The sequence below is a fragment of the Mercenaria mercenaria genome, chromosome 12 (genome assembly GCF_021730395.1).
Source record: "Mercenaria mercenaria strain notata chromosome 12, MADL_Memer_1, whole genome shotgun sequence".
Classification (NCBI taxonomy): domain Eukaryota; kingdom Metazoa; phylum Mollusca; class Bivalvia; order Venerida; family Veneridae; genus Mercenaria; species Mercenaria mercenaria.
In genome coordinates, this window is record NC_069372.1 from 38,881,190 (window position 1) to 38,904,040 (window position 22,851).

The 22,851-nt window shown below is 35.1% G+C and overlaps 2 protein-coding genes across 2 annotated transcripts; one reads left to right on the forward strand and one right to left on the reverse strand.

The window, feature by feature from the left end:
- The first annotated feature begins 3,936 nt into the window (after positions 1 to 3,936).
- Positions 3,937 to 15,411, forward strand: LOC123534577 (uncharacterized). Its single transcript, XM_045316875.2, has 4 exons — positions 3,937 to 4,071; positions 10,857 to 11,014; positions 11,834 to 12,377; positions 14,758 to 15,411. Exons 1-4 carry the CDS (start codon positions 4,040 to 4,042, stop codon positions 15,035 to 15,037), a joined length of 1,014 nt encoding a protein of 337 aa, XP_045172810.2. The 5' UTR covers positions 3,937 to 4,039; the 3' UTR covers positions 15,038 to 15,411.
- Positions 15,412 to 20,155: 4,744 nt separating this feature from the next.
- Positions 20,156 to 20,638, reverse strand: LOC128547544 (acetylcholine receptor subunit alpha-1-B-like). Its single transcript, XM_053520525.1, has one exon. It carries the CDS (start codon positions 20,636 to 20,638, stop codon positions 20,156 to 20,158), a length of 483 nt encoding a protein of 160 aa, XP_053376500.1.
- Between the last annotated feature and the right edge of the window lie 2,213 nt (positions 20,639 to 22,851).

The following is a 22,851-nucleotide window of genomic DNA, read 5'->3' on the forward strand; positions in this document are numbered from 1 at the left end:
AATCAACATTTGCAGTAGGTTTGCAGATAATAACTTGCATGCAAAACTTTACCCAGTCCTAAAGGGAGCGTCTAATTTCACCAAAATACATGTCAAAGTTACGGAACCTGATTCTGTGAGGTTGGTTATATTGACCTAGAAGAAAAATAAATTAAGTTTCAAAGCTATATACGCTTCGAACAGGCAAGCTAATATGAGGAGCTTCTTGGAGAAAAACCATGTAATACTAAAATACAAAAATTTCTTTGTGAAATTTTGATGCACAAAATCTACGCGTGAAAATAGGCTCATTTTACAGTAAAATAAATTTATATGATAATTTTAATGTTGTTTTTTTTTTTTTTTTTTTTTTTTTTTGTTGGTTTTTTTTTGTGTTTTTTGTTTCTGTTTTTTTTGTTGTTGTTGTTTTGTTGTTGTTTTTTTTTATCTATGGGACTGTTTTGTTTTTCTTTTTGCTTTGGCATGATTTTTGCATAAAGTAACCTTTCCGTCTTTTTTAGCCCACCATCATGAGATGGTGGGCTATTAAAATCACTCCGTCCGTGGTCCGTCCGTCCGTCCGTCATTCCGTCCGTCCGTCCGTCCGTCCGTCCTTCCGTTAACAATTTCTCGTTATCGCATCTCCTCAGAAACTACTGGGGGGATTTTGACCAAACTTTGTCAGAATGATGTATTGGTACCCTAGTTGTGTCCCCCTGAAAATCAGACTGGTTCAACAATCTATGAGTGAGTTATGGCCTTTTGTTTATTTCTATATTTACATAGATTTATATAGGGAAAAACTTTGAAAACCTTCTTATCCAAAACCACAGAGCCTAGGGCTTTGATATTTGGTTTGAAGCATCATCTAGTGGTCCTCTACCAAGATGATTCAAATTATTTCTCTGGGGTCAAATATGGCCCCGCCCTGGGGGTCACATACTTTATAATGACTTATATAGGGAAAAACTTTGAATAACCCCTTGTCCAAAACCACAGGGCCTAGGGCTTTGATATTTTGTATGTGACATCATCTAGTGGTCTTCAACTACGATTGTTCACATTATACCCCTAGGGTCAAATATAGCCCCACCCTGGGGGTTATATGGTTTACATAGACTTACATAAGGAAAAACTTTGAAAATCTTCTTGTCCAAACCACAAAGCCTAAGGCTTTGATACTTGTAATGTAGCATCATCTAGTGGTTCTCTACCAAGTTTGTTAAAATTATCGCCCTAGGGTCAAAAATGGCCCCGCCCCGGGGGTCACATGGTTCATATAGACTTATATAGGGAAAAGCTTTTAAAATGTTCTTGTCAATAACTAAAACATTCAAATTTGGACCACATGTATATTTGTGAGTGGCAAGATGAACCTTGACACGAGTTGACCTTGATTTTGACCTAGTGACCTACTTTCACATTTCTGTAGCTACAGCCTTCAAATTTGGACCACTTGTATATTTTTGAGTGGCAAGATGAACCTTGACATGAGTTGACCGTGATTTTGACCTAGTGACCTACTTTCACATTTCTGTAGCTACAGCCTTCAAATTTGGACCACATGCATAGTTTTGTGCACTGGAAAAAACTTTGACCTTGATTTTGACCTAGTGACCTACTTTCACATTTTTGAAGGTACAGGCGTCAAATTTGGACCATATGTATAGTTCCGTGTTTCAAAATGAAATTTGACATTGATTTTGCCCTAGTGACCTACTTTCACATTTCTCAAGCTATAGCCTTCAAATTTGGACCACATGCATAGTATGTGTGCCGAAAAAAACTTTGACCTTCACATTGACCTAGTGACCTACTTTCACATTTTTAAGGTACAGGCTTCAAATTTGGACCACATGCATAGTTTTGTATTCCGAAATAAAATTTGACCATGATTTTGACCTAGTGACCTACTTTTACATTTCTCAAGCTACAGCCTTCAAATTTGGACCACTTGCATAGTTTTGTGTACCGAAATGAACTTTGACCTTTACATTGACCTAGTGACCTACTTTCACATTTTTAGGTATAGGCTTCAAATTTGGACCACATGTATAGTTTTGTATTCTGAAATAAAATTTGACCTTGATTTTGACCTAGTGACCTACTTTTACATTTCTCAAGCTATAGCCTTCAAATTTGGACCACATGCATAGTTTTGTGTACCGAAATGAACTTTGACCTTTACATTGACCTAGTGACCTACTTTCACATTTTTGAAGGTACAGGCTTCAAATTTGGACCACATGCATAGTTTTTGTATTCCGAAATAGAATTTGACCTCGATTTTGACCTAGTGACCTACTTTTACATTTCTCAAGCTACAGCCTTCAAATTTGGACCACTTGCGTAGTTTTGTGTACCGAAATGAACTTTGACCTTAAGATTGACCTAGTGACCTACTTTCACATTTCTGTAGCTACAGGCTTCAAATTTAGACCACATGCATAGGATTGTGTACTGAAACAAACTTTGACCTTGACATTGACCTAGTGACCTACTTTCACATTTCTCAAGCTACAGCTTTTGAATTTGGACCACATGCACAGTGTTGTGTACGGAAATGAAATTTGACCTTGAGGTAGTCAATAAGTCTTGAAATTTGGAACACTCAAAAATGGCACATTGGTGGGCGCCAAGATCACTCTGTGATCTCTTGTTAATTAAATGGACGCCCCGAAACTAAATTAATCGCCGTAGAAACGGCAACGTCAGAACTATTTAGGGTAAGGCTAAACGTAATTTTTCGACGCCATTTGCGTAAAAGGTGTGCCTTTTACCTTTTTAATAATTGTAAATCAGGTAAAGATCAACTTTTGCTATTATTTCAACATGTTATCCAGGACGCTAGTTATTTTTGAAATTCCCGCTCATTACGCCTTCTTTTATTTAATAGTACCAAATTGAAACAGTGACGACATTATATTATCATATGGAAGCGTGTGTGACATTGATATTGTCAACCTGAGGGCAGAATGTCACCCGAGGCGTAAGCCAAGCGGTGACATTCTGTTTCGAGAGTTGACAACGTCAGTGTCACACACGCTGCCATATGATATTTATTTTATTTACCGAACAAAATTTAGTACATAAAATGTTTAAAAATGTTTTTAATTAATTAAATTTAACAGTGTCATCTTTAGCGCGGTAATCGCCTGTTTACACATTGAATAGCGACGTCACTACTGTACAAGGGAGGCAATCATATGGCTAGAAATTGAAGCAGTTAATTGCCCTTAATAATTACCGGTATATGACATTCAAAATATCAGCGTGGTCTCATGACCTGACAGTCACTTTCGCTTGGTCACGTGTCAAAAAGGTTGAAAATGTGAAAATGTTTTTGATAGTCAAAATATCTCTTTCTCGGGTAATGGGATTTTATCATTGTAGACAAAAGAGAGGTATGATAAAAATATTACTGCATATATCTCGAAATACTAATAGTAATTGACACACGTGCATCGTATACGAAGTTGTTTAAAATGCGATCAACTAAAACAAATCGCAGCATTGTATTCCATTAACGTCAGAAACAAGCGATGTGAACGTTGACTTTTTATTCATAGTAAAGTAGTTTGTGTCTCTTTGGAAGTACAGAATGAATACGCAGAAGATCTTATTACCTTCAAACTCCCAAACTATGTAGTTTTAGAAGAGCATGTGTTTAAGAACTTTAACTTATTAGTCCTGTGAACAAAACGCATGGACTGAACTCGGACTACATTTAACTCTAGTTGAGACTGATTAAAAGCTGAAAAGTCGCTTGAAAATCAGTATCAATTTAAAATTTAATTTCAAACATGCAATCTAGATATAAATGAGAATTAGTGTTTTTTATTTATTTAAAAATAAAAATAAACGAGCATTTTAAATAAGTTAGAATTGCTAATTCGTGTACGTTCGTAATATTTTTTCGGTGACTTCCGTAACGCCAGCGTCTTGACGTCACAGTTAATCCGATGACAACAGTAACTAAGAAACAGGAACGCACAGTTCAGCAAACACAGAACAGAATTATGGATGAAAATCCGGGAAAAATACAGACAAGAATGAAAATATGAAATCAACTGAACATTCATCAAACCGCAGGTAAGTGGAAAATTTTCTGTACAATAACATATTGCACTTCAATGTAGATATAGAAGACCTAATTAATGACAAAATATCATACCCCGTACTATTGCATGACCCATTAAATCACATTCGGACCCGTCAGTAAAATCTTGCTGGATTATTGAACTGCAAGTACAATGTATGATATACTCATTGGCTAGTTCATGCGAAGGGCTGTATATGAAAAAATAATTTCAAGCAAAAAATGATAATGTTATTTCATGTTAACATGGTCTTGATGTACTGATAAACTGAAATAGCACCCGAGAAGAAGGCAAAATATGAAAAATGGCAAATTCAACCCCGTTCTCCCCAAATAATAATAATATAAGTTATGTTATTTATTCACTTGAGCATTTTTTTTTTCTTTTATTATATCGACAATACACTTCCGTGGAATATACAAATAGATAAAATATGTTTGAAAGTTAACTCAAAAATTGCACTATTGAAAAGGATTGTTTATTTTTTAACAGAGGATATGAAAAAATTATTCTACAATGCACATATTTTGTCTGTTTTTAGACTACTGCTGTACAATTTGGTCTATATGCAGTAAAGACTCATTAAATAAGATGTTTGCACTTCAAGGAAGAGTTGCTAGGATTGTTTTAAATAAAGAACTGCAGACAAATATATCTGAAATGTTAAAAGAACTCGGATGGATGAAATTTTCTGATCCATGCAAATACCATACTGGAGTAATGATATCTAAAACTACAAAAAAAAAAACTGGTACCATCTTACATATCTGATATTTTAACATTTTCCAGCGATGAAATTTATGGCCTTAGATCAGTTGTACAGAATGATATTTTAATATCTAAATGTCGCACGAATTATATGAAAAGTTCATTTGGCTATAGTAGTGCTAAAGTATGGAATATCATTCCACATAATATTCGTTGTGTGGATTCACTTACTTCTTTCAAAAGCAAATACAAAAAATACTTATTAGGATCTGAATAAGCTACAACTTTTTTCTGCAATTGCTATTTATTTATTTTCTTTTAATGGGTGAATGCATATCTGACTGATTTTACTTTTTATGATTGTATACTTATTTTTTTCTAATTAAATGAAGTGTTTGTCAAGAGTGAATGCTGTATTTAAATGTTCATCATTCTAATTCTGTCTTATATTATAATTAGATAATCAGTTTTAATCTAGTTTTGTGTGTTGAACTGTTTTTATTAATATTACAGAAGGCCACATTGAAACTTAAGATATTTAATATGTTCTAACACTGTTGTATATCTTTATGTGTTACCTTCTTTAAATAAAGTTATTATTATTATATTATTATTGTTATTTAATTTTCTGTACATTTATACATGTACAATATAACCTATAAATTATTGTAAAGGCGTAGAATCTGGGATGGGTCCTCCCTCCAGAAGTCATGATTCCAGCAAAGGAAATGTCTAAGATTTGCTTGTACGTCTTCTATCCAAATAATGCATCAGTGCAAACTCTATCCAGGAAAGAAAAGCTTCACACTCGTCGCAAAGATCTAGGACAATCTGACTGAAGTACATCTCCTATTACGCTACGCATAGGATCTGAGAACGACCTATTAATAGCCTCGTTCTGACAACCCTTTCGCTAGCCAATCAGAGCCTAACTTACAACATCTTGCAAATCTACCTGTAGCCTTGACTTTTGATATTTACAATTCTTATGTCGTAATGTATCAGATAGCCGGCTAGCTCAGTCGGAAGGCCACTTGCTTTGTAAGCGAGGGGTCCCGGGTTCGAGCCCTAGAAGGACTGCACATTTTTCTTACTCTTTGACATTCGAACAAGTCGTCTGATTGGATAAAATAAAAATAGCAATACTGGAAATCCAAAATATACAGAAGACGAATGTGAATGGGTCGTTCTCAGATCTTCGTTTAGAAGATCAAGTACTTTAGTCAGATTGAGATCTAGGATATCGCACCCGGATCCTTTTGTACCTGAAGTTGTCACCCTGTTATATAGCACCTAGTAACACCAACGCGCCTTTCCAGTTATAATCGTTAGTAAAACGAAGAAAATTGGAAACATTAATTTTGAGACAACTTTTTCCGTGCTGCAAATTCACCCTTATTACGCTGGACTGATTCTGCCTTTGCGGCCAGTGTAGACCATGATCAGCCTGCACATCCGTTCAGTCTGATCATGATTAGCACTGTTCGCCATTCAGTCAGTATCTTTGGGAAAGCACCCCTTTTAAGAGTTAATTGTTCCGTACAAATTGTAAGATGATCAAGTTGGTTATAGATCAAAAGGATTTAAAGAAGGTTCACTTTTGCACCAAAATGGCCTAAAAATCGAAAGTCTCTAAATTTAGTAAAGAAAATGTTTTCTTTCATCAAATAGTATTATTTTATCAAACTGCACAAAATATGTTAGAATGTATTCATTATATGTGAAAATATCGGACATAGCTGAAAATAATTTTAACATTATGGGTATGGGAAACCTTCAGTTTTTAATCGAATTGTTAAACATATCTGAAATTTTCGTTACGAGCTCAACTGTCGACCACAATAAAAAAAATGACCATAAATTCTGTGAAATAAGCTGGACAAATGGTCAAAATATTTGAGGTCCTTGAGTGTGCTCACTACTAAAAACTTTCCCATAAGACCTAAATATGGTAAAAAAACGCCCGTTTTCCCAAAATTCTGCGGTTTCAGTAATATTCAATGACATGTTGTGAACAAAATAATAAATTTATCTATAAAAACTAAATTCCTTGCAGTAGATAAACATTCTGGTAGTTAACAATATATAGTTTTTTTTGTTTTTTTTTCTGTTTTTTTTTTTCCATATTATAGCCAATTTGAAAATTTTCAAAATTGCATAGGCCATATAAGGCTTAAGGACACTCGTTACAGTTTCGTATTTTTTTTTCTCAATAATAGATTTTGATGAAATGTTTTGTATTAAAAGATCATGTTAAGATGTATTGAAAAATGAAATAAAAGAACTAGGTCACCAGCTTTGTTTCAATTTAATTTACCCCTAGATATGGTGCTATTTTAAACATTTTTCAAAATTTCTGTAATCATAAAATATCTTTCAGTAAAGTACAATAATCAGCATAAATTTGATTATCTAAGCATTTTTATAACGGAAAACAATATATCTATTTGAAACATGCTGAACATGATTTTGTAAAGAAAGGAATACTTGTTCAGCAGACCCAAGGGCTATTTTTGCATATTTTTGTCAGTTTTAAGTTGGTACTCTTGCTATTTTATCGAGTTTCACATAATAGAATTTAATCAAACTCTGCACATACCTTTGGTTATGTCTACCTAATCTAAAACAAACAGAAAATTAAAAGGTCACCATATTAGATTTCGCTTAAATCAAATTACAACGAGTTGGGGTGTGGCGGGCATTTATACAACGCAGGTTGGTACGAGATACTCTTTCAGTGTTTGAGCAAATAACTTAGAAATACATATATAAAATTATCAAACGGCAGATTTCTTAATACGCGGATTTTAAGGTGTTTTGAAGCATTTTGATGGCATAGAACTTTCCGCCCTTTTTTTAACAAAACCTATAGTTTATGAATGTACGGTATGGGTACGGTACGGGATTAGAAACAGCTGTGACTCAATGCATAGTTTGAGCGCTGGTATAAATAACAGACTCCAGTATATGTCGGATTGAAGCAATTTGAACTAAAAGTACTTTAAATGTATATATTTTGTAACCATGGTGATACTTACCCTAACCTTTAGTCAGTATATTATACATTTTGTACATTAAATGCATGCGAACATACAATAATTTGCGAATTTTTGCTGTATGCAACATTAGAAAATCACTTCCGGGCATGCGCAGAAGACCGTACCAAGTCTGCAGTAAGCTACATCGATGAGATATAAGGCTGAACACCACTAAATCCAGCTTTTCTTTATTTCATATAAAATCCACTTACTTCATAACGTTTTTTCGACATTTTCTAGCATATCAGATTTTCAGAGACTTATATTCCCCTAAAGAACTAGGTCGTTACTTTACAAAAACAAAAAGAAAAGGGGGTGTTAACTTTTATATAAGAAAACTACAGTTCGGTAAATACAACCCGCTGAATTTACTACTTTTCGCTTCTTTCAATTTCTCTTTTCGAGACATTAAATTCTTAGGCCGCCATTTTTACCCAGCATGCGATAGAAACATGCTGATTTCAATAGAATGCAAAGTGATACATACTGAAACACGGTAGGGTAAAAGTAAGCATGTTGCTGTCGAGAAAATGCACTAGGAAAGGAGAAAGATTAAGTACTATTTATATTTGGACTACTTGTGATAGACCAGCGGAGGCTTACATTCTATTTGGTAGTGATCAGCCTATAAGAAACACAACCAAATTGACACGGTGTTGGGGTAAATATCGACCCGTCCGGAAAAAACTGTAGCGAGAGCCTTTAAGTGAACTTTGTCCTTACTAAGACAGCACATTCATTACTAGTTTCGACTTCTTCGTGTCTTCGTCAGAAATAACAACGTACAATACAAACGACGTTATAGAAATTTAAACATGTTAAAATATATTAACAAACTTTGGTTTAAACATAGTCTTTCGCGTATGTACAAAGATTATCAAAAGCACAAGAGCATGAAAAGAAACTGCTGAAAAAGTACTTGCATGGGCGCGGCTCTTCTTATTATTATGCACCCATAACTTAAATAAATAATGAATTACATTTTCCACTTGGCCACTGTTGATAATGTGAACTTCGGAATGATGTTATAAACGCATAAACTCAATTTTCTAAGATAAAAAAAAATGGAATGTCTGAGTTGTTATACACCCGTCTCTGAAAGAGCTGGCGTATTATGTGAACACCCGCGGCGCCAAACCAAGCATGTCTGCTCTCTTAGTCGAAAAATTTTCATCCGATCTGCACCAAACTTACTCACAATGTTTATGGACATAATATCTCGGCCAAGTTCGATAATCATCACAGGAACTGGATTATGGCCCTTTATTTTCTCGAAAAAATCTGCGAATTTAGCCTTGTCCGTCCTCTAAGTCGAAAAGTTTTCACCCGGTCTTCACCAAACTTTGTGACAATGTTTTAGGTATAATATCTCGGTTAAGTTCGAAATAACCAAAATAGCCCCAGGCGCTCTTGGATTTTGACCCTTGAATTACTCGAAATCTGCGAAATTAGCCTTGTCAGTTCAAACAGTTTCAGTTTCAGTCAGTCAATTTCTGATTCCCTCTTACTCTATTTGGAAGGTTAACAAGGCGTACAACATCAACATTATTACCTTTATGATACGTAACTGAATATTAAGACGGGCATATTTGGTGACAGTCTGACACTCTTGTGTTTTACGTTAGCGTCATTTCCCTTTGAATTATCCGTTAGGAGCCGCAATAATACGCTTTGCCACGGAATGGGCATATATAATGAGTTGCCTTAACAGCACGTGAGCGCGAGAATCTCTCTGTTAACATACGTTTTCACTCCCGTTAAAACACTCCAAAAACTGACCAAACAGCAGTTTTAAAATAGAATACAGAAATAATTCATATATCAAAACAGTGTTTTGACGCTGTAATGGGGTTTTAACACGATAGGCGGTTATACGTCGAGTGTAATAATTTCACGAGGGCGTAGCGCGAGTGAATTATTTCTAACGACATATATGGAGTGTATAAATGGTGTTAAAACACGACTTTCCGATGAATTATTACGATCCTAATACGTCTTTTATTGTAAAAATTAGTTCAATTGTGATAGAACTGTTTCTTCGCGGATGTAGGACCCCAAATGGTAGGTCGTCACGCTCCTTTGTTTATGCACGCCCGGACCGGAAATGGTAATACCTCTTGTGGAATAGTTCAATCGTCTTGCAAATTTCATGTGTCCTGGAAGCTGAGTAAAGTCTATACATTTGACCCGAAAAGGAAACAGAGGTATCCCGTTATCAGACACTTGCACTAGCGGATTTAGAGGGGGCGCACCCGCCTCTCTAAGATCGCTGGAGCATAGGTAATTTGTCCTTTTTCCGGGTAAATTAAGTATAAAATATGCATTTTTTTTCGCTCGTTACGCTCGCGTTCATACTGGCCATTATTTCGACTGAAAATTATAAGATATGCATTTTTCACGCTCGCTGCGCTCGCATAAATAATTTATCTTTTGTTCTAGATCAGAAATTTGCATTTTTTTACGCAAAACGTAATTTGTCTTCTATTCTGGGTGAAAAAATAAAATCTGGATTTTTTTTTCTCTATAACAGTAGGTAATTTTTCTTTTGATCTGGGTGAAAAAATATGCATTATTTCTCGCTTGCTATGCTCGCACATTTAAAATCCACACGAGCTCCTATGAAGCTCCTTACTTTTATGTTAAAAGTCCTTGATAAACCCTCCCAAAAATCCTCATTAATCGGGCTAAGAAATTCCGAGATAATTATATTCTTGACAATTGATAAAACATGACAATAAATAGCATTTTATTTGTGTTGATTTTGTCACAAAACATGTCCAAGTACCTCAGAACGCCCAGACTGCACTAGATGGATCCACTGTTTTCCAGATTTGTCCGGGGAAGCATGCCACCGAAAACCTCCCCCCCCCACCCCCCAACCCCCCAGTTACACTGCAAATATTTTACGCCCCCTCTAACACCAAATCCTGTAGTATCCGCCCCTGACTTGCGTTCTATTATTATTACTATTTCTTATGTTCCATCTATTTTCAAATCTGTAAATACATGCATGTCTTTTTTAACATTTCAGTGACGACGACGACGGTTACGAGGCGGATGATGAAGGTTCCGAATGTTCACGTATACCGTCTCCACCAAAAGTTGCACCACCCGATGTAACTTTCACTTTCTCTAAACCGGAAGTACCTGTAACACTTTTGAAATCTGATGGTCAACATATTTCAACTGGTATGCATTTTTTCCGGAACAAAATATTTTTTCAATTCTCAATTTTTTCTTAGTCTAGTTTTCTATGGAATGCCGCAATGTCACAGGATGAAAGAAATGTGCAATCAGCCTGGGCACGAACCCATGACCCAACGCTTTCAGGGCTTGTCCTTTACTGGCTTAGCTTTCACACAAATTATCCACTTTTTGTAATCAATAAGAGAAATATGAACAGTTCCTTCAAGTATTAATAAGTTAATTTTTTTTTCAAAAAGCTGTAAATGTTTTTATCTAAAATTATGTGGTCACTTGCTAAAGTTTCTTTTCTTAATTCATTGAACATACATTACTCAAATTTGATAATCGGCCACTTCAATTATAAAACGGATGTACTAACATATAAGAATAAATTTTCAATTATACTATGATTGTATTTTATATCTTAGTAGCAATGTCTAAAAGTGTCTTTCCTTTCAATTTAAACATCACAGACTTAGAACCATTTGAACACCACATTCAGTTCAGCCAAAATTACAATATCATTACGTAACTTATAACCCCAAAGTTCGAATCGAATACAGTCTATGTAATATAATGGTATTTTTGTCCTTAATTATTTATTTTACCGATTATTTGAAACTCCTAGATGACCGATTACGAAAGCAGAATAGTGTGTTATCGAAAACAATCCCTTTATTTTTCAAATTAGAACAAAAAGGTAAGTATTCAGAGATCTGACTTTTCAGACTTTCATTTGCCACCTATTCAGAATCAAGAAGGGCTTACTTATGAAGAATATGTAGAGTTGTTATGTATTTTAATTCATATTTGATATTTCAGGTCCTAATAATAACAATAACACAGCCATCTTTGACCAGGAGCGTGGCGAGAAACGAAAGCTTGATGAAAATGGAAGTAACACGCCTACGCCCAAACAACAGAAAAGATATCATGTGCATGGGGGTCATATCATGGGGGTAAAACGTGAGGTTCAAGGGCAGTATTCGGTGGAAGACTTTAAACGCTTGAAACTGTCACCGGAAGAGGACAGTGAGACACGGTCACATGAAAATATGCATTTGCTTTCCAACAGCTTGTCTGGCACAGAAAGAGGCAATGATTTAAACATCACTTATAGTGCTGCATCCTTTGTCTCTTCAGTGTCATTGCCGACTTCTTCAGATGGGAATGCGCCTTACAAAAATACCAAAACTGAAAACGCTGATAAAAATAACATATCTGAAAACGAGGCAACTTCCTGTCCATCACGCTGCCAGTGCAACGCTATTGTGAGCTCTTTTGTGCGATATCTACGAGAAGAGGCCAACTGCAAGGTTTATGATACGCATGATGCCGTTTCCCGTGAATGTGATCATCCAAAATGGTATATATATAATAATCGTGCCGTACTCATTCTGTATTTTGCTATGATCATTTTATACCAATCTGTTTTCAATATTTTCATTTTGCTGTACGATGTTACGATGTAAATTGGATCAACCATTAGATTTTTTTTATCATTTTACTGTTTCGGGTTTCCGTTCTGTCGTTTGTCCATATTTTTGATTTTTCAGTTTTACCATATATATATATATATTTATTTTCTATAACTTGGTTTATTTATTGTTAATGTTTACATTCCGTTCTATATTGGTATAATTATTGGATTCACCACGTTATTTTCTATACTATAATGTTTCATTCTACTTAATTTTAATTTCGCAATGATATATTATATTATATAGACCAAGCGTATTATTTTATTAATTATTTTAATATTCATTCTATTATATTTTGTAATGAGGAACTGAATTACCGTATTATTTTATTCTCGACTGTATTTGTCAATGTTATAACAGTAGCATGATCTGGGATGCTGTTTTCCGCTCGAGTTGATTTTTGCCAGATCGGATCTCACGAGGGCCGCAAGCGCCAAGTTGTCCCATATCTAGCTACTGTTATAATGACCCTTTTATTAATATATATCTCTACCTTTTTGTTAGCTCACCTGTCACGTAGTGACAGGGTGAGCTTTTGTGCTCGCATTTTGTCCTTCGTCCGTCGTCAGTGTGTCGTCCGTTCATAGTTTCTTGTGAACATGATAGAGACCACATTTTGCAATCAATTTTAATCAAACTTGCAAACAACTTGTATTGGCATAATATCTCGGTTCCTTTCGAAAACTGGCCAGATCCCATCATGGGTTCCAGAGTTATGGCCCCTTAAAGGGCCAAAATTTGCTAATTTTGCTTGTGAACACCATAGAGACCACATTTTGCAATCAACTTTAATCAAACTTGCATACAACCTGTATTGGCATAATATCTCGGTTCCTTTTGAAAATTAGCCAGATCCCATCATGGGTTTCAGAGTTATTGGCCCTTAAAGGGCAACAATTCGCTAATTTTGGCTTGTGAACACGATAGAGACCACAATTTGAAATCAACTTTAATCGAACTTGCACACAACTTGAATTGGCATAATATCTTGGTTTCTATTGAAAACTGGCCATATCCCATCATGGGTTCCAGAGTTATGGCCCCTTAATTGGCCAAAATTTGCTATAATGGCTTTTGCAGCCATATAGAGATTTTATTTATGGTTTGATTTGACACAAACTTACAAAATATCTTCAACAACAATAAATCTTGGATTCCATGATCAATCTGTCAGATCCAATCATAGGTTCCGGAGTTATGGTCCCTGATTGACCCCCAGAAAGAGACAAAATTTGTTAATTTTTACCTTATGAACACGATAGATGACATTTTATATTTGATTTTAGCCACACTTACACACAACTTAAGTAACAATAATATCTCAGTTTCTTTCGAAAACCGGCTAGATTCCATCATAGGTTCTGGAGTTACTGCACCTGAAAGCGGCAAAATTTTCTATTTTGGCGGTTTCAGCCATATAGATGTTTCATTTATGATTTGATTTGATACAAACTTGCACAGAATGATTATCTTGATGATTTCTAGGCCTGGATCGAAACTGGGTCATGTTGGATCAAGAACAAGGTCATAAGGTCAAATCAGAGGAAAAGCTTGTTAACAACCTAGAGGCAACATTTTTGACCCTATCTTCATAAAACTTGGTCAGAATGTTTATCATGATGAATTCTAGGCCAGGTTTGAAACTGGGTCATATGGGGTCAAAAACTAGGTTACCCGATCAAATCAAAAGAAAAGCTTGTTAACACTCTTGTTCATCTGATGTGCATGAAACTTGGTCAGAATGTTTGTGTGCATAAAATATCGTAGGAATTTTTATCTGAGTCAAGTAGGGTAAAAAACTAGGTCACCAGGTCAAATCAAAGAATAAGCTTGTTTACACTCAAGCGGCCATGTTTTCTGGTCCAATCTTAATTGAAATTTTTTCAGAATATTTGTCTCAAAGAAATCACTAGGTAAAACGTGTTTACTCTGTGATTGTGTGTGACTCAGGTGAGCGACTTGTTTTTTATTTTGTTATTGAACGAATTTTTCAATGTTTATCGATATTAAAATGTAACTAAGTGGACTTTTTTATGTGTGCTATTCATAGAAGGTCACGCATATTAATGAAAGTAGTCTGACAGCATACAATACGGACTTTTCCTGTCTTTTCATTACAAGCCGTTTTTTACGAAATTTATATAGGTATATAATAAAGTGAATAATTGTATTTTTTGTTGTCAACGTTTTCACCGTAGGTTGTATTTGTATTTCTACACTCTTCTAATGTAATAACGAGACTTCTTATTTTCTTAAAATTTTCAGCGAGGCTCGGTCACAAAAAGGCAGCGAACTAACCATGTCTGACAGTTCTTCCTCCTCCGTTGCATCTGTGTCATTGCCGGCAATTTCAGTCAACAGTGTAGACCTGAGTGCGCCTGTCAACTTAATACCGGAGCCTATTGTGAGCACTTTTGTGCAATATCTACGAGAACAGGCGAAGTGCAAGGTTTTTGACGCATTTACCCGCAAGTCTGATAATTTGGAAGAGTGGGTTTATATATCAGTCGAGCCACAACAAACTTTCGATATTTTGCCATGTTGATTTTGTTTTTCGTTTATTATCCATTTTTATTTTCTCTCTTTTTTTTTTTTTTGTTTGTTTGTGTGTTGTTTTATTTTTCATTCTACTGTATTTCGAATTAACAAACTTTTAATGGCATTAGACTTTTTTTCTATTTTTTTTTACTGTTTACGTTTTCGTTGTAAAGAATTTCGATCTGATAATTAGAATATGGCACTTGTCTTTTAATTCTTACAACATTCCTGATACCAGTTGCCACCTCATTTCCTAACACCATCTTGTAAATGAAATTATTCTCGTTTTGAATGTGTCAGTCTGTGGTTTGGGAAAGCATGGTACATGTACTGTTACTGTTTCTGCATATGCACGGTATCATTTTGACCACGATGAAGATGATATCAATGTACAGTTGAAAGTCGATATATCAAACTCGCTTGTATACAAATTCCGACTATCTCGAAAACATTTTCAAGTCCCGTCCTTAGAAAAAAAAACGTACACAAAATATCATTTTATGTCGAATTTCGGATATCTCCAAGTAAAACGCTCGATTCCTCGGGATTCGAAATGCCGAATTTCGATTGTATCTTATATGTCAATTTAGTGACGATGAATATATACATTTAATTATTATAAAATACCTAGATATTCAAGAATTTATTTTAGTCTATTTGCAGTTAAATTTTCACCGTCGATAAATCGGGAACTTTTAAAAACAGACTACGGGGTGTTACATATCAAAGTCCACGACATGGCTCAATATTTATCTGTAACGTTTTGCATTACCAATATATGAAGTCGTATTCCTAGGTTGTTGTTTTGATATTCATTATTTCTGTCATCTGGGTACACAGAATAATTGATTCCTTCTTGAGAATGCAGATAGTAAGGCAAAATTATGAAACGTAGAAAGGATGAGAACTAGAATATCTTTAGGCATTTTAAAATAATTAAGAACAAAATCCCCAATCTTACTGTCCAACCGTTGTGAAAGTACAAAGTTTTTCTGAGAAAAGATATGCTGGTTTAAATGATCTTGTAAGAGAATGTCTGCGTCAATTTGAGGAACGTTTAGTTTTAGTCGATGAATTTATTTATTTTGTGGGTTTAACGTTGCACCGACACAAGTATAGGTTATATGGCGACTTCCGGATCAAAATGTGTTGGCGGAGGAAGACCCCAGGTGCCCCTCTGTGCATTATATCATCACGAGCGGGCACCTGGGTAAACCCAACGACCTTCCGTAAGCCAGCTGAACTGCTTCATCACATGCAAAATGTAACACCCCGAATGGGCCTTGTACCAACATCGGTGTCATCGGGGCAAGTGATTGTAAGTCAGCGACCTTAATCAATCGGCCACGGAGGCCCCAATTTTAGTCGAATTTCATTGTCCGTAAGGTACACAGAGCCAGAATGTGTGCAGATATATCTAATATCAGACATAGCAACTGATAGTTAAATACAATGTCGCAAATGTCCGGCATACGAAAGCTCTGAGATGACTCGTGATCACGAGATGCTAAAGCGGTCAGCATTTGAGGAATGAAATACCATCTCGTAATTAAGAGTTAGTCATCTCGTGACCTTGAAATAGTATCTTAATCCATATATCAGTATCTCTTGGCCATAAGAAAAAAGAATTCAGTCTTACAGACGACTTACTAACTATTTGAACGACTTGCTGAGTTCTACGGACGACTTACTAATACTAATTCCAATGTCAAAAGGAAACCCTTACTGATTGGTTACAAGGTTAGTCTTTAAGTCGTGCGTAGGCATTAGTAGATGTACAGCACCGGGTGGCTGTATCAAAAGCAGCGAAATTGATGCTTGCTGCCACGCTACAATACAAGAAGTACCTCACTGAAATTATACAGTCTAATAATTATACACTAGAATACCATTACATAGAACATACATTTGTTTAATTTCATATCCAATTTATTGTCTGTTATAGCAATAAATGTAACATCAGATAATTGGGCATAGCTTTTATTCGGTCCGTCCGTTATATCATAAATTCAACTCGCCATAATCAAATGTCATATGGTGAACTTTAGCATAAACAGAAGCTTATTCTCACTATGTAAGTGGCAAGTAAAAGTGGAATGAAACTTGTTAGATAGGACCTGTTTATTACATTTTATTTCTTTAGTTTCTAAACTGAACTGCCGATTTAAGAGTGCTTCTTCTCTCACAGTTTATGAGTGTTCAATAGGTCTTCAAATATCAACTGTTTAGATGATTTCATTGTGAGGAAAGGCCTTCGAAAGACAGTAATCGGGAAAAAAACATGAAACAGCTAGGCTAGATTCTGTAATAAATGAAAGTGTTTGCATTTTCATGAGGTATATATATTGTGCAAACTCCGCTAAGGAAATAATACTTAAATTCGAGTTTACCAAAAAGGTATAACATAGTTCGCCTTACGAATACTTCTGGCATATGATCGATAAGCAGGTATATTTATTCAGCGGAGAAAGTTCTTTGCGAGCTTGATTTTCGGATGTACATATTTATAGTGTTGTGACAATATTGAACAAAAGAAAACTTGTTATGCAAATTGCCATTGCACATCTGAACAGAATGACTTGTCCTGGCGTTACATGTTGATTCCGAAGTTATTCAAGGGTATTTACTCTTCAAACTTTTGCAAAATACATTATTGTGATTTCCCTTGATATTCTTGGCAAAGTATTTATCAGAGTGTCAGAGCTTTAAAATTGAGGATGAATATTTTAAAAATAGTTACAATTACTATATAATGTAGTTGCTCACTTTTAAGATCATTGTTATTGTGTTGTCAGTCAATAAATTCCAACAAGTTAAATATATAACGATCATACTACATATTTTAACAGTTATACTGATGCTGGTCCGTTACTAACTGAATTATGAAACAGTAAGTCTTGAAGGGTTTGGATTTAATAAAGAATGATTACATGTAAATATCTACTGTGTGAAATCTGTTTTCTCAACATTTCAGTTTATCGAGCTTACTTAGGCAATATCATAAAAGACGACCAAAATTATAGCTAATCCAAACTATGTTTGGCACTTGGGTTCTATTGCTTACTTAATATTAGCTTTGCATTCGGCTTTTGGGGTTAAATATGCAGTATGACAGGAACCACTTAATTCATTCGAGAAATAGCAAAATTTCCATTTAATTCCACTTCCTGGACAAAACCAAAGTATTAACAATGCCAAGTGCTGCCATAATAAGTTTAGTTAATACCACATTACTTGGATTACTAGTGTATGGCAAAAGGACACATATTAAATAAACACACAAGAATAAGTCTAGTTTAAGAAATCTATTTTAATCTTTCACTCACGTTCATAACAATAAAGATCTATATACTTTATCAATCAATAAACTTCTACAGTCACAAAAGACTATTTAATACACAAGGTCTGCAGTTTCCTTCAATGAAAATATGTGTCAGTTTTGTCAGAAAATTTCGAAATCTACATATGAGCCGCGCCATGAAAAAACCAACATAATGCGTTTGCGACCAGCATGGATCCATCGCGCAGTCTGGTCAGGATCCATGCTGTTCGCTTTCAAAGCCTATTGCAATGTGTGAAACCATTAGCGAACAGCATGGATCCTGACCAGACTGCGCGGATGCACTACTTGAAAAAAATACATCTCATCGGTATATCACGACATTGAATAACAATATCAAAGATACAATAACAATAACGAAATAAAGAATAACAATAATGACTTTTACCATAAGAATATCGCACATACAATAAGAATAACGACATATTCAATAACAATAGCAAATTTTAGAATATGAATGACGCGACATTGAATAACAGTAACAAAGATACAATAATAACAACATACATATATAATTTAGCAACGTTTGACATGCCATAGTCCTCTTTCCACTTTGTTACAGGTACAAGGGAGAAAGGCGAGATTGAGAACACGACGAGCGAAAACCACAAGGAAATAGCGAGACTTATAACGCGCTGTCAGCGGCTCGTTAAAAATCTCGCATTTTCGCCTTGTCGCCTGAGACAAAGTGAAAAGGCGACGACCCGCAAATACCCGAAATCTCGCCGAAGTTGGGAGAAATTAGCAAACATATTTTTCAGCGTAAGCTCATCTGTGCATAGCCTAATGGTACTTAACAAATATTTGTTTTTGTTTATAAAATTGTGTCGTCGCATTGATCAACTACGAAGCAGAAACAATGCCTCGAACACAATTATTACTTTAAAAGTAACAAATGTTTGTCTTTTTTATACGAACGCAGTTTACCCATTTCCGGACCAATTAGTACGGTTTCACCATCAAGTAAATATTACGTAATCCTTTTTATTAAAGGTAGTTAAAAGCATCAATAATTTTAACAGTGATATATAGAAGTGCTGATATTCAGTTATAAGTATAATTATATAAGAAAAGCTAACAGGACAATGTCTAACTATGAACGCTTATCATTAGACTTGTTGTTAGAACAATGTGCCAACAGATTGCCGATATAAGACACAATTTATCAACTGCTATTGACACCATTTTCCACGTCACAGGCCGACCTTCATCACTAACTTTGATGCGTTCTTGGGATGGATTGTCCAAACAATCTTTAGAATTGTCATTTGGCATCTGGTAATGTTCGTTTGATTTTGCGTTAACGCAACCAGCTTTGACAAAAGGCTTTAAGACCGCCGGTATACGGATATGACAGCTTGTATCGCGATAAAAGAGATGGAAAGAGATGATTGTGAATATGATGGTGAGGGAGCTTCCAAGAAGTTGCAGACTTACGTAAACACTTAAAAAGGCGACTTCATCAGAGGATTCTGGCATCGAACTGTTAATAGTTGTCAAGAAAACAGCAAGAATGAGAAATACTGATATGGACAAAGTAACTCTCTCACCGCTTGATGATGAGAGAAAAAATGAAACAATATTCAAAATGACGATACACAGCACCGGAAAAAAAATGTTCATGGTGTGATACAGAGACTTACGTTGTAGTTTCAGAACGAAGTGAACAGTGTCAAAGTAATCAGTACCGTAGCTTCTCTTTACACTTTTTACTTCACTTCCGGTAAGATACCACTCCCCACTTTCTGTGAAATCCCTCATATCCGGTTTTCTTTGTGAGCTATTTCAAACAAGAACAGATGTCGTAAGGCTCCAGGAAGCGAACGCAAATTCACATTTCTGTTTATCGAATGGAAACTTTGCGAACGAAATTTTGCATTTAACTGTATATAACTTGTAAAGCCAGATGGTTACCAAGCCATCACTTTTCACATCAGCTTTTACATCACCTTGTCCTAACTCAGTCAGTTTATCAGACGTGTCAGTCAATACAACATCCGGAATCCTTATATCAGTATTTTTAACACTAATTCTAGAAACTCCTGGATATTTTACAGGATCCCATGTGAGAAAGGCATCTCTCCATTTCATTTCCAGATAAGCTTTGATCGTAATTGTTTGTCTTTTCTCGTCAATGTTGTCAACAGACATCAGAAACATATCAAGTGTAACGTTGACTGGCGTCGATTTATTTTCCTGAGGCAAAACATTTGGATTATAGTCCAAAAACAATTTTTTTGCAGGTTTACTTCCGGTATATTCAAACATCCTGTCTGCACCCAACAATGTAAAAACATAACAGTCAGTATCATATTTGTAATGACGCTTGCCATTGCCTTTTTGCCTCCTATTCTTACAGTTGGTTTTCAAATATTTTATTCAATTAATTGTCCCACAAATTTACAATACCCAGTCATTATATGACGAAAATTAAGGAGAAAGCTTGCAACACACGCTTGTCATGAAATGTTGACTTCCAATTGGCCTGTGATTACGTCAATGTTGACAGTCAGACAGACAATGGAAGCTTTTAATGTATTCTTTAAAGTTGGCCTGAAATAAGTGCATCGATTATAATAAGTAATATAGTAATCTACGTCACGGGTACCTTAAGGGCGGATTTAACATGTTTAGATATTAGTGTATTTGCTTAGAGCCATATTTTGGGTCCCGTGCGATTGGAAAAAAAGATTAATGGCGACATATACCAATCTGTTCCGTAACGTCTGCAGTTCATTCTAAGCCATGTCGCCAGTATGAATTCTGCGACTGGACCGAGTTATGACGTCATCAAAATGGCGGCCATTTTTTTAGAAATATAAAATATATTATCATCTTCAAATGATTGATTGAGTTGTTTGTTTTTGTTGCTGAAAGTGAATTTTGTTGTAGTTTATACTGTATTCATACATAATCATTAGCACTATCTTATTTTAAATAAAAGGAACGTCATTTATACAATATTAAAGATATATTATGCCCAAATTTCATATTTGAATATATGAACAATTATCGCATATCATTTATGGAATTATAAAATAACCATGTTTGTGAGTATGAAAGGTGGTGTGTAAGGTTTAAATACTACATACTAATTAATGTGTAAGTAAACACAGTATGAATATATTAAGCTACTAAAACTCTGGAAGTTTGTTTGAAATAAATGTTGTTACTTTACAGACATTTAATTATGATTGCACTATCCACAGTTAGTTCATACATTTTGCCAAAGTAAAGATGTTTAATGAGGATTTACTAGATTAAGATCAATTTGCAATGATGAAATATTTATGTAAATAGGTGAGCATAGTACATCTTTTAAGGGACATGAAATAAAGAAAAAGCTCTATTGAAGTAATTTCTGTGCTGCATCGTAATTATATGTAATTCAAAAATAGAAACCTGTTAACAATTATCTTATACAGTTGAACTTCAATGGCTCGAACTCGGATCTTTCGAATACCCGGGATCGCTCGAACTCTTCGCCCGGTCCCGAATTTATTCCTTCTTTATTCTATATAGTTCTACCTCGGATCGCTCGAACTTCGAAAATTCGAACTCTCGAACTCATTTGGTGGTCCCCTCGGCTCAAATACAGTGATAATTACATCTATTTAGTCGAACAGACAATTTCTCGCCGGAATGGCTTGTGTTTACAAAGTTTTTCACACCTCTGCCTGACATTCGCCAAGCTTCCCCTTTAACCGGCGCGTGCGTAATTTTCACTCGCTTATGTATTTAGCGTCGGTATACGACAAACAAATCAAGCAAAGTGACTTTCGTTCACTGCAATGCTTTAATGGGCTTTGATTAATACGAATAGAATTTTTTAAAATAATTGAGCAATGTTTGTCTTTATTTTTTCTGCATAAAAACGGGAGATCCGATGTCAACTTTCATACTGCTTTAGCTTGGCTGAACAACTTAGTAAAAGGACCCGGAAACGGGGGGATAGCTAAGTTGGCTACTGGAAAGCAAGGAACAACACGAAAATTAGATCCAAAAACTTTAGAAACAAAATATAACGCCATCATCGAATGTGAAAAAGGTCTGAAATCAAAAACAGAAATCGCTAAAATATTTGATGTTCCAAAAACCACGCTCTCTGGCTGGATAAAAAAAGTCAGAGTCGATCAAAGAGGGTTACGCTAAATTTGGTCCAAAACGACGAAATAAGAGAACGGTATTGCGAGTAAACTGACTTATGCCCTATTTCATGTGTCTATTTATAGCCTATGTCTACATGTGACATCATTTAGTACTGTTCTTAAATATTTCTGTGTACATGTCCGTGAATTAATTGTTTGTGTTTTAACGTGTTTATATTTGATAATATTTGTACTGGACTATGATTCATAAAGGTTTGCTATTCATGTCTTTTTGTTTGATGCTGTCTTCACCAAATTCTTATAATTATATTAGTGTTTTATCTGTGGTTATTCGTATCTATTTTCTATTTTGTCATGTTTGAAAATAAATAA